Consider the following 12,351-nt stretch of genomic DNA (forward strand, 5'->3'; position numbering starts at 1 on the left):
ATTTCAGACACTGTACTTTTCATTATAGAATCTTCATTATAGAATTTTCCTTTGTCTCTTTCTTAAAGTCCCTATTTCTTTGCCAACATTTCTTATCTTTCCATTAGTTATGAACAGATTTTGCTTTATGTCCTTGAATATAATAGCTCTTTCAAGCCCCTGCCTGCCAGTTCTAACTTCTGAGCCATCTTCGGAATCGCCTCCTTTACATTGTCTTTTCCTCATCAGAATGGATCATGTTTTCATGTTTATTTTTATATTGGGTAATTTTAGATTATGTCCTGGACATTTGTGAATGATGGATTGTGGAAACTCTGGATTCAGTTAGATTCCTCTGAAGAATGGTTTGTTTGTTTTAACAGGCAGTTAATGTGGCTGATCTCAAAGCACAGATTCTCTCCCCATGCTGTGGGCACCAGCCCACATCTCAGTTCAGTTCTCTTCACCTTAGCTGGGCTGCGTGGAGCCTGTCCTGTGCATGCATGGCTCCAGGTTCCGCTAGAGATTTGGGGAGATTTTATAAAACTGCAGACTGCTGTCTGGCAAATGGCCATTAAAAAATGGGGATTTATCCAGGGCCCCTCGCCCAAAAAATGGGACTTATGCCAGCCCTGCTCAGGGTCTAGCTTCTGTGGGTTTCTCTCCCGTGCAGTCATAAGAAGGGTTGCTTTTTATGTCATTGTCCATAGTTGCTATCTGCAAGAGGGTTCGTCAAATAGTTGCTATGCAGACTTGCCAGAAATAGAAAGAAGTCACTATTTTTAAAGAAAGATTTTAGCAGGATTCACATTTTTGAAAAGTAGTTTTTTGAGATGGGCAATGCCACAACCAAACAGAAGTGCCTTATCTCTGGCAATTTGAGATACATGAAGAGAAATTCAGTCTTAGTGCATCCATGAAACTAGACGTCCGGTCGGCTCTGCCCGTTTGTCAGGGAGAAAGAGCAGAGGCATTCGCTGTAACTGTACGGTTTTGCATTTAGCCGCAGGTCAGCCTCTCACAGATATGCTCTCTGCAACTGAATCTCAGGGCTCCAGACTTGTTTTCTGCAAAGATATCAGGCGGGGCTTTTTGTTAAAAGGTCAGTTCCATTCCTTTGTGGTGAGGCAATGTTGGGTAATTATGAGAGATCATGTTTCAAAACTGGTATTCCCGTGAACTTGCCAAAACGAGCTCTTTCCCTCTGGACTTTTTTCCGTCCCATTTTCTCGCTGCTCTTTCTCTGGACGTTTTCCACGTTCGCCTAAGTAGCCGAGGCTGATTTTATGATGTTCAGGTGATTAAAGTCCAATCTTTTAAGAAAACGTTCCATGAGCAAAGATTATTTCTTATATTTAAAAGAAGAAATGGTTTGTAGCTTCAGAGGAAAGAACAGTAGTGCATCGCTCACAGGGGAGACACTACAGAAATGAGATGGAGAAAATCTCTCTTTCCTGGTGGTTAAAAGGTCAGGTAAAAGTACGCTGCTAAGTACCATTTACTCCAGAGCTTTACTGTTTTTTCCCCACATACTTTCTTTTCCACCCTAACAATGGGTAGAGCGACAGAGTTACTCCCATCTCTGAATGAGCGAGCACGTTGAATAGGCAGGGCGGCGGCCCCACCGAATTGGGCGGACGTGCGGCTTCTCACCTGTTTCCCGCAGCTTGGATGGCTCCATGTCAGCAGCCCGGGACCGACTGCCCTTTTCCACTCTAAAGCTGGTCTGGGTTGAAGATTTGTTTTTGTGTCTTAGCTCAGTGCTGGGAACGAGGAACCTCTTAGACCCCTTTCTTGCTCTCCATGAAAATACCTCAGGAGTGAAATCACACTTTGTCGCTCCAGAACGGAAATTCCCTCAGCCCTCTCCATGCTCGCTGCCGGAGGGCACGAGCGCCCGTTCCCCTGGAGGGGCAGCAGGCCCAGAGCGCAGTCAGCAGCCCCTGCCCGCTCTGCGTCCTGGTACGCCGCGTCCATGACTTGGGTGACTCTGGTGACATGAGGGAGGTGAAAGGGAAGAAACAGTACACGGAGCCCTGCTTTCCGCACTCACGTCTCAGTAGGTGGCCGGTGGTGAAGAGAGGCAGGGCGGCCGCGTGTTCTCGCGTCTGTAGCGGAGAAGCCCCGGCTCGCACTGGGTCATCTGCTTGTAAGCTTGAGACCTAGAAACCGCCATCCCGGGAGAAAGCACAGCGGCTCGCTGCCAGCGCCCATGAGACGGCCGGCTCGTTCACATGGAATGTATTGCTACTAAAAATATTTGCAGTTTGGGAAACTATGTTTAAATTTGACCTCCTTGACCCTCTGCACATTCTAGTTTTTCGCTCTGGGTTCTCCAGCCGCTCTAAAGAGACAAGTTCAGAAGTGTCCCTCCGTGCCTTCTGCCTCCATCTATGGCATAGTCCTCCCATTGTCAAAACAGATCTTTTATGAGTTATTTATACTCCTGACCGCTCTGAGCAGCAAACGATGGCTTCTCAGAAGCATTTTGACGTGTTATTTTTGGTGTGAGAACCAAGTACTGAGATCAAACTACTCCCCTCCCCATTACCACCGTTCTGCTAGGGGCGCGGCGGGCAGGCTCGGGGAGAGAGGTTGCGGTACCTGTCACGTGCACGCGCTGTGACCCAATGGGGAAGCTGGTCCCAGCCGGCCAGTGGCAGAACGCGGGCAGCGTCAGACCCACGGGGCCGCGGAGTGCCGCGCGGGGCTCTGTGAGAGAAGGGCTGCCCGGAAGGGGTCAGGCAGTAAATTCTGTAGGTCGGAGAGCAGGGGAAAGGGAAAGCGGGTGGGAGAACCGGGGCAGACAAAGCCTAAGAGGGTCTCCTGTGGCAAGGGTCCTCATGGGACCTTCTGGAGGTTTTCCTGGGCAACAGTCAAGCTGAAGATCCGGGGCAGCCCTTGCGAAATAAGCCGCCTTAGTGGGCCTTCGAATGCGGTTCCTGTCGCGCTAAAGAACCAGTCATGCTGGCCTTCTCAGAGCTTGTCTGTTCTTCAGTTAATGTAAGAAGCTGAGGGGAAAAAAGACAAATTCCTTGATTTTTCTTGTCCTGATTTTCATGGATTTTTCGGTTGTTAAAACGATAAGAGGTTTAGAAGTTCGGGTTCTGGGTCTGTTATTTAGGGGCCTCAATGAGAGCAGCGCGCAGAAAAACTACCCAGGGCAGCTCCTCTCTCGAGCCAGGACTCCTGCACCCGGTGTCCGTCTCAGAGAAGGTGGCCCGCAGTCCTTGCCTGGTGACAGCGCAGTCGGCTTAGGGCCAGCTCGTGCTGGCCACGCCGCGGGTGGACCCTGCTGCTTGTGGCCTCACTCCCCGATCGCCTGTCATGGTGGGCGCGCACGGCCGTGCTCCAGCGTCCACAGGAACTCCGGGTGCGAGGGAGTGGGCTGTCGGGTCGCAGCCCTCCGCCCAGTGGGAGCAGAAGGCAAGCAGACGCTGCTGCACGGTGACTCGAGTCCCCATCCCCGGCCCCGGGGCCCGGTCCCCAGCAGTGCTGGCTCGGCACACCCCTTGCCAGGCTGCAGCGTGACCCTGACTCCCCAAACTTGTCAAGGTTCCGGGTTCCTCTCTTAGCCGGGCTCGCCCAGCTGGCGCTTGAAGAAAACCAGAATCCTGTTTTCAGGAGGAAGTAGAATCTTTTGGCTGCAAGCTTTCCTCTCAAAGCACTCACGGCATCCCCGAGGAAAACCCTGTCGTGCCTTTAAAAGAAAAAAAGAAAAGAACTACCCTTCGGTCCGTAGTAAGGGTTTGCTGACTCAGGGCAGTCACCAAGTGATCTGCCGTCCTGCGCTGACTTCAGGGTGATGGCCGGAGTGCGCCCGTGCGAGCAGCCGCCCGCTCCAGCCTCCAGCCAGCCAGGAATGTCTTTCTCAAACAGTTGAGCAAATTCCCAGATTAGAGCGGGGCTGCTGCAGCTGACCTCACTCTTTCATGAGTAATTCTGGGTGGTAGTTGCCGGCGCTCCGCCCGCAGCCTCGAAGCCCTGAATGAGCGTCATTCCCCGAGGCCGAGCGGGGGCTGCGGGCGCGGGAGAGAGCTGCGGCCACGGTGAGGACCTGGGGTGCGGGGACCTGGTGCCCGCCGAGCGCCCCCCTCCGGGGTCCCACGGCTGGGTGGGGGGGAGCTGGCAGGGGGCCCGCTCCGGCCGCCTTCCGGGGGGTTGGCGGGATGGCAGGCGGCCAAGGCTAAGGAGACGCGGCAGCCCCGAGGAGTGCGGGACGGGGCGGGGGCGGTAGGTAGCCTGTGTGCTGTGGGCGGCGGTGAGTAGCAGCGGCCGGGCTGCCTGAGGGCTTGTTAGCCCGGGGACGCAGAGCACTGGCCAGGCTGGAAGCTAGGCAGACGGTCGTGAGCAGGGGAAGGGGAGTATTGGCCGGATTGCAAATGTGTCCCCCAGCGTGCTGATGTCACAGGACGTGGGGGCCCGTGTGCATGTGAGGAGCCCGTCCTATCACTTAGCCGTGCTTGACAAAGCCTTGTCTGGGACTTCTCAGGGCAGGTTCTGTTCTGCTCAAAGTCAACTTGGTGTACAGGCATCTTACCTGCGCCCATGCCCCCGGCCTGTCTTTGATTTTCCCGGAGCTCTCGTCTTCCCCGCTGTCCTTTTCTTGCCCATAGCAATGCTGAGAACGGGCTTGCCCTGGGGACCGGGGCTATTCTAGAGTCATGAGTGCAGTTAAACGCGATCGGCTCTCCCTTTCCCTATTGTTACCCTCTAGCTGGCGGGTAGGGGCTCCTCGGATAAGCGGGGGTTCTGGTGTGTGCTCACTCTGGCCGGCAGCTCCCCATAAAACATGTGTTCTCTCTCTAGCACAATCCTGGAGGAGGAGAAGGTCCAGCAGGAAGAGCGGATGAGGATGGAGTCCAGAAGACAGGTCACGGTGTCCTGGGACTCCGGAGGGTCCGACGAAGCGCCGCCCAAGGTAGCCAAGGCCCCAGCCCCAGCTCCAGCATTGCTTCTCCTGTCAGTGGGTGGCGTGGGCAGCTGCTGTGTGCAGGGACACGGCCACACATCAGGTGGTCCTAGGAATGGTGCTCACAGGCCCCCTGCCCCTGCTCTTTTGCCGGGCATGCTATCCTCACGTGCACTCGCTCCCCAATTTGCATTTCAACTGTAGGCCGGGCTCTGGCTCAAGCCCTTAGATTAGATATGGTCTTAAAAGCCTCCCCCTCGGCTCCCACCCCCGACCCCCAGACTTCAGGGAACACACCCGGTGCGGAGGAGGATTGTCCTTCGTTGCTTGTCGGGGGCCTTGCCAAGGATCGAGTCAGGACGAGAACCTCAGATGGACTAAAACCAGCCCCTCAATGCTTTACATTTCGCTCTGGGTTTTTTGTGTTTTTTTTTGTTTTGTTTTGTTTTTTTAATTTTATTTTTTATAAACATATAATATATTTTTATCCCCAGGGGTACAGGTCTGTGAATCGCCAGGTTTACACACTTCACAGCACTCACCATAGCACATACCCTCCCCAATGTCAACATTTTGCTCTGTTTTAAAGCAAGTCAAATTGTACTTAACCCCATTCCTTTTGGGTTGGGTTTGGGTGAGAGACAGTCTCTGCCTGTCTCCTGTCGGTGGCTGGCTTCTGGGTTTGGGGGCTGCAGGCACGTTGCCCTTGGGAGTTCAGACCTGCTGGCAGCATCCCCAGGCCGGCCTGCCTACCGTCTCCACACGTTCAGCCTCTGGGACATGGCCAGCGCCTTCCTGTCGCTCATGTGGACGTGGCCGGCCTCTAAACGCTCCCATGAGATTAAGAATTCTTTATGCACCTTTTGCTCTTGACAGACGGTGTCTTCACACAGTCGCTCACTTGCCGTGAATGACCCAGCTTAGAACATTTCTGGAATGTAAATAGATAATGGGCTTTACCTCCTAATCGATGGGCTAAAAATATATTAAGAAACTGACAGTTCTTCATTTTCTTTTTGAAAACCGTTCAGAGGCCTATTAGCACGAACCATTTAAATCTTGTACCTGTTTTTTTTAACGATGCTTGAAAGCTTGTATTTTCTTGGTCCGTATTTTCAACTGTGTAACATAAAGGTGACCACACATTTAAGGTGACTGCAGGTGACAGACACGGTTCTTCAGAATTTTAGAGGTGAAGGGCTCCCCAGTCTGGCCTCCTGAACATGTAGACACACTGAGGCGCAGAGGAGGAGGGCCACGCCAGCTGTCACCCGGTGTTCCTTTGAGTGAGTGAGCGACAAAACCAGTACGCCTCTGCGTCTCCTGGGTAAAGAACAACCATAAACCTTTAGCTACCCACGGAAAACTGAGAGAGCTAGGAGCCCGCTGGGAGCACGGGACAGTGGCCCAAGCCTGGGAGGTGGGAGAACTCTCCAAGCTGGTTTCTCGGGCCTGCGGGCCACATGGCTCTCTTCACAGGGCCTCTGATGACTGGGCAGTCCCCCTGCCTGGTGCCAGCCTCACTGTCCTCGCTGTGCCGCGAGGGTGTTAACATCCCTACTCCCCGGGGGTGTGGTGAAGGCCGCGGGAGGTCCTGCGTCGGGGCCCTAGTGGGAGTCGGAGGGGTCAGAGGCCACGCGCATTTGCTGTGAGCGCCACACCGTGCAGCCCTCCCGCCCAAGCCCACAGAAGGAAAGAGCCTCGTGCTCTGCGTCCTCCTGCATCTGTCTGTGGGATGTCCAAGAACTTTCATTTGGCTAATTTTTAGAAACTAGTATGAGGTTAGGCTTTTCCTATTCTAGAATACAAAGACATTTTTTTCTGGTTTTAAGAATGTTTTCAAAGTGGCTGTTGTAAGGCTCTTCTCCATAATTAGACATTGTTCTGCCCTTTAAAATGGGTCAGCAAACCCTTACCCATTGCCTGCTCATGGAATCAGTTCTGTCGGAATGAATTGCGTGCTCCGCGTCTCGTCCCTGGCTGGTCTTGGCCGGCGGCAGGGTCAGGCAGGCACTCACAGTGTGGCTGCACAGATTCAAACACTCGCTCTTTGACACTTGGAGGTGAAGGTCGACGACCTGTGGATTAAAGAGTTTTCGTGGCTAGAAAATCATCTACACTAGTTACATATACAGATGCCTGATGAATACAAACGAATACACGAATTACTCGGCTCCCTTACCGGTCAGAATCTGGCCTGGATGTGGTTTTTCCCTTTTCTCGTGATCCGTGGATGTGAACTCTGCTTTCGTGGGCGCTGTATTTGACCCGTCAACAAGCAGATCCCTTGTCTCCAGGGCGCTCGCCCAGCATTGCGTCCTGGCGCTTCCTCCACCCCGTGGAGCAGGAGCTCTGGGGCCTCCTCAGGCTGTAGAGTGCCAGCTGTGCTGTCTTTGCACAACGAATTCCACCTGTTTCTTGAGATCACATAGGATCTCGGACTTTTGTAAACGAGTGTTGTGTACTAATAAAACTCATAATGTAGCCTAATGAGGTTTTAAAGTGAAATATTTTTCTCTCCCACGTTCAAGATTCAAAATTAAAAGCTTTGCCTGCCTTCAGCTCAGGTTGTGATCCCAGGGTTATGGGACCGAGCCCCACATGGAGCGCTGCGCTCAGCGGGGCCCTGCTCCTCCCTCTGCCGCTCTTGCCACTCGTACGCTCGCTCTCTGTTTCTCAGATAAATAAAATCTTTTTTAAAAAAAAGTAAAATCTTAGTTATAAGACTTAATGGCAAAAGCATTATAACTACCATGCTAATTATTAAAAACATGTTACCGATTTCTTCTTTGGTACTCGATACCAATTTTTTCCCACAATGACAATCTCCAGAGAAGTTTGCCCAGGAGCAGAGCAGCCTGGGTCACTTCATTGCTACGAGCTGTCCTGCACGTCCCCCAGCAGATCAGTGGAGAGCCTCTGGCTAAAAATATCCTTTTCAAGCACTTTCCAAAGAAATGTGTTTCTTGGACCTCTGGGTCTCCAATTCCATCTCAGAGGGCTGTGAGAGCAAATTCCATTTCATAATAATGTCCACGTGTCATGGGCCTCGTCCGTTCTGCTGACATTTGCAGTCCTGTTGCAGACGGCACGGTGGACAAAGCCGCAGTCGCCGTGGCACGCACCCGGGCAGCGGGGCCAAGCTGGGCTGGTCGTCACAGCACTCTGCACCACCGTGCTCACGCAGGAAAGAGACGCCCGGGTGCCGAAGAGTGACCTCGATGAAGCGGCCTCAGGTGTAACGTGGGAGGAGCAGCAAGTACCAGGAAGACCTTGCCAGGCAGCCGAGGTGCAGAAGTAGCCACATTTCTCAAGGAAAACCAGTTTTTCTCCAAAGTAGAGTGGGCAGACACTGGTTGTGCAGAGTCGTGCATTTGGTAGATGTTTTCTCCAGAAAGAAGTGAGACTGTGTCATCGGGAACAACTGATGCCTTGTTGCCGGAGATAAAATTTGAGTTTTCAAGCAAAGATTAGAATTCTGAAATATATCCATCACCATGACCTTGACAGCTTCCCCACTCTGAGACTTTGCTGATGAGCTTGGAGCGAGACCGACAGATGTGACTTTTCCATGCGTCTACTGACACGGGTCTGCGTGGCGAAGGTCTGCGTGCCTCTGCAGCTCGCGTTTTCAGATGGCCGCTGTGGGATGTCACAGGGTCACCGCACGTGGAAGGTCCATTCACGGTACAGGACGGAGTGACGGATCTAAACGTCACACATAACGACACGGTTTTCAGATTCCAAACTGCAAGTCACCTTTGAGATACCACCACTTTCTGAGTTGGAGCATAATGTCAGGAACAGTGCCCACAACTGTGCCCAGAAACTGTTAAGCGACTCCCCACACTCCCACCCCCTCAGCTGCACGGCTGTGTGGGGCTGGATTTTCTTTGTGCGCCGCAGCGAGACAGCAGGGCAGGCCGTGCGGAAGCCGGTGGGAGAGCTGGCGGCCTTCTGCTAGGCCCGACGTTAGAGGAATTTCCATACACACGTGGGACACGTGCCACTCTGCTCACTGATTGTTTTTTAATGTGTAATTAGTTTGTTATTTTTAAGTGTCTGTTTTCATTTTAATAATGTAAATATTGGTAGATCTGTTCCAGCCAAACAAAAGCCCTTGGAGTCCTCAGTCATTTTTGGAAATACAAAGGGAGTCCTGAAAATAAAGGGTTTCAGAGTGGCTGCCTCAGAAGCGTTTCTCCGCCCTGACAGCACCCGGCACTGCACTTCTGTAAGAAGCGTTTCGTGATGTCCCGCGCTGGCCCTCCAGTGAAATACACAGGAAGTAAGAGGACTTCGTAATTTCAAAATGCCAGCTCTGCCCGGAGCTTGCTCGCTGCATGAGAAGCGAAGATGCTGTGCACGCCCCATGGGAGGCGCTCAGGTGGGATCGTCGCCCAGGACTGCTGAGGTGGCTGGGTGTGGGGACACAGGACAGATGCCCAGCCCACAGCCACGATGGGGTGTGAGTTTCACGGGCTCGTGCGATGCGATTTTCTAGAACCACAAAAAGTCTTGGTAAAGTTCAAACAAAACAAAGTAACGTTGTCCGTCAGTATACACAGGAGTTGCTCTTCCAGGGGCTTCGGTGAGAAACTATGCCGAGGGGCGCCTGGGTGGCTCAGTGGATTAAGCCTCTGCCTTCGGCTCAGGTCATGATCCCAGGGTCCTGGGATCGAGCCCCACATCGGGCTCTCTGCTCTGAGGGGAGCCTGCTTCCTCCTCTCTCTGCCTGACTCCCTGCCTCCTTGTGATTTCTGTCTGTCAAATAAATAAATAAAGTCTTAAAAAATATATATATAAATCTGAAGGTGGTCCCCTTGGTTTCATGGAACATACTTTGGAAATTGCCACCCTAGAACACAGAGTAAAGCCTATGACATCCCCTTGATGACCCTTGCCTGTTTCCAGGTGTCCCGGGGATCCACGGTCATATTTGGGTGAGTTTGGGGTGAGCCGCGTCTGGGCTGCCAAAGTGTTGGCCCAAGGGGTGGGGGTGCGCTCCCAGCCTCGGAGATGGCGCAGGGGTGCGGTAGCGGAGCAAGAGCAGGTGGAGGCAGCCGCGATCCGCGTCGGGGTCGGAGATGCACCCAGAACAGGGGCCTAGGGCGCTACGTCGGGTGGCAGAAACCACGAGATTTCAGGAAATCGCCACAGAAGACTCAAAGGACGGGCGGCAGGGACAGTGTGAGCAGAGCTGGGCACTGAGACTCCACTCAGACACGCAGACTTGCTCAGGACTTCACTCCAGCCCAGGGTGTGTTTCTCCAGGACCGTGTGCGTCCGTGGGAAGAGACGGGGGCTCCGAGGCGTTTCTTGCCTCCCCTGGGCTTGCTGGCCCCTCAGTCCATCTCCTTTAAGTCTGGTCTCCGTTTGGCGGGAGAGTAGTGGGTCTGCGCTCCGGTGAATCCGTCAGGCTGGGAAGATTTTGTGGGCTTCACTTCTATTTCACACTAAACCATTCTTCCGGTATGAACCTTAAATTCACGTAGGTCACAAACGGATGAAGGGTTTTAGGCCGGAGGTGACTTCGTGGTCCCTGTAGCTCAGCTCCCGGCTGATAGAAGCAGAAACCAGGCAGCTGCTGGCTTGTCCACAGTCCCACAGCCAGGAAGCCGCAGAGCCCGATGAGAGCCCTGCTCCGAAAGCCCCCCGATCGGCTCTTCCTGGGTGCCCGAGCCGCCACACGTCGTGTTGGCCATCGATCGGCCCCTCCCGTCTGCTCCAGTCCTTGCCCACTGTCGGTGCAGATTGTGTGTCATGTTCCTGGGGAGCTGCAGGAGGTTCTGTATATTCTGGTTACGACTCCCACACGTGACGTGCACACACTTTGCTCCATTCTGTGGCCTCTCTCTGTCTTGGTGGTGCCATTTGCAGGACAGAAACTTTTAGTTTGCACCCAAACTAAAGGTACAACGTGCCTTTCTCATTCTCAGTGACTGAGCTTTTGGGGTCCTGTCTATGAAACCATCGCCCACCCAGGCTTGCAGAGATGTGCCCGTTCTCCACGAGTTTACAGCCTCGCCTCTTCTGCTCAGCTCCCTGCTCCATCTTGAGTTAATCCGTGTGTGTGTTGTGGGGAAGGGGTCCAGCGTTGTGTTTTGACATGGGGGTGCCCTGCTGTCCCGGACGTTTGTAGGAAAGACTGCTTCCCCCACCGGAGTGCCTGGATGCTCATCATTCTTTCCAGCTAAAGTCTTTTTGAGAAAAGTACCTTTTTCTGTTATTTGCAGTAAAACAGAGATTGGACGAAACTTTCAAAGTACTCATTCCTGTGATGCTCTGTTGATGTGTTCACAGCCCAGCAGACCCGGTTACCCCAGTCCAAGGTCCAGCGAAGGATTTTACCCCAGTCCTCAGCACATGGCACAGACCAATCATTACCAGGTACGCCCGTCACCGCGGACTAAGGCCGGCCTTCTGTTCTTCACACTTGCAGGTGGGGAGGGACCCTGGAGGTATTTCTGTTCTTTCTTTCTGTACACAGGACTGTGATTTGGCGCGCAGAAAGCTAAGAGAGTAATGCACCTTAGTGACTGTCTAAGTGGAGGCTGTGTCATAGGCCCTCAGCCTTAAAGCAGCGCGGGCAGGTGCCCCCGTCCCCATTTCTGTCCTCCGTTTGGGAGACATGTGGGGTGAAGAGCCAGTAATGAACGGGGTGGTGTTTCTGGAAGGCAAGAATAACATTCAAATTTACCTGAAACACCAGACAAGATGCCATACTGGCCAGGTGTGGATGACGCCGGACTTGCAGATATCTTGTCAGACTAGACACGACTGTCCTCGAGAAAGGAGGACCAGAAGCAAAGTCAGTAATGTTTTGGCTTTGAGGGAGAGTGTTTGCTTTTTGGAGGTATAATTCACTTAGAGGAAATGCACACGTGTTCTGACAGCCATGTACACACGCGTCCCCCACACCATACCAAGACAGAGCTTGTCTGTGGCCCTGGAGGGCCCCCTCCCCTCCTGTCAGTTGCCTGCTGCCCAGCACAGCCGCACTCCGACTGGTCCCAGCTGTTGGTGTTGCGTGTTCTGGACTTGGAGATAAGCGGATCGTCAGGGTGTCCTCTCGTGTGCTCAGCGGCTGGTACAGGTGTGACATCTGTGGTGACGTCCTGACGAGGGTGTCAGCAAGTCACAACTTTGTAATGCTGAGGAGTGGTCCAGTGCATGTGTGTGTGCCACGGATTGTGTCCCCGTAGTTGTGTTATTTGGAGAATGGATCACTTCCAGGAAATAAATCGCTTCTTGTGATTTGTGTCGGCTGTGGCTCTCGTGAAGCCACACATTTGTGTCCCGGGCTGATGCTCGTCGCTGGCTGACTCGGTTACCATAACCAGCCTTGAGGGGGAAGCACTTAACTGAGTGAGTGAGACACAAAACAAGCAACGGGGAGTCCTTGGGCCCTGGTCCTGAGAGGGAGGAGCTGAACGTTCCTTTAACTGTCATCTCCTTCT

At 53.1% G+C, this 12,351-nt stretch overlaps 1 protein-coding gene across 8 annotated transcripts in view; it reads left to right on the forward strand.

The window, feature by feature from the left end:
- The window catches only part of LOC111146744 (protein tyrosine kinase 2), a 250,228-nt gene that overhangs the window by 208,875 nt on the left and 29,002 nt on the right, over positions 1 to 12,351 (forward strand). For all 8 annotated transcript variants that reach the window (XM_022502422.1, XM_022502423.1, XM_022502419.1 and 5 more), the window contains 2 exons: positions 4,789 to 4,900; positions 11,195 to 11,281. In XM_022502422.1, the coding sequence (XP_022358130.1) occupies positions 4,789 to 4,900; positions 11,195 to 11,281 (199 nt within the window). The remainder of the gene's footprint in view (positions 1 to 4,788; positions 4,901 to 11,194; positions 11,282 to 12,351) is intronic.

The sequence above is a fragment of the Enhydra lutris genome, unplaced genomic scaffold (assembly GCF_002288905.1).
Source record: "Enhydra lutris kenyoni isolate GAN:26980312 unplaced genomic scaffold, ASM228890v2 scaffoldscaffold14, whole genome shotgun sequence".
Taxonomy (NCBI): domain Eukaryota; kingdom Metazoa; phylum Chordata; class Mammalia; order Carnivora; family Mustelidae; genus Enhydra; species Enhydra lutris.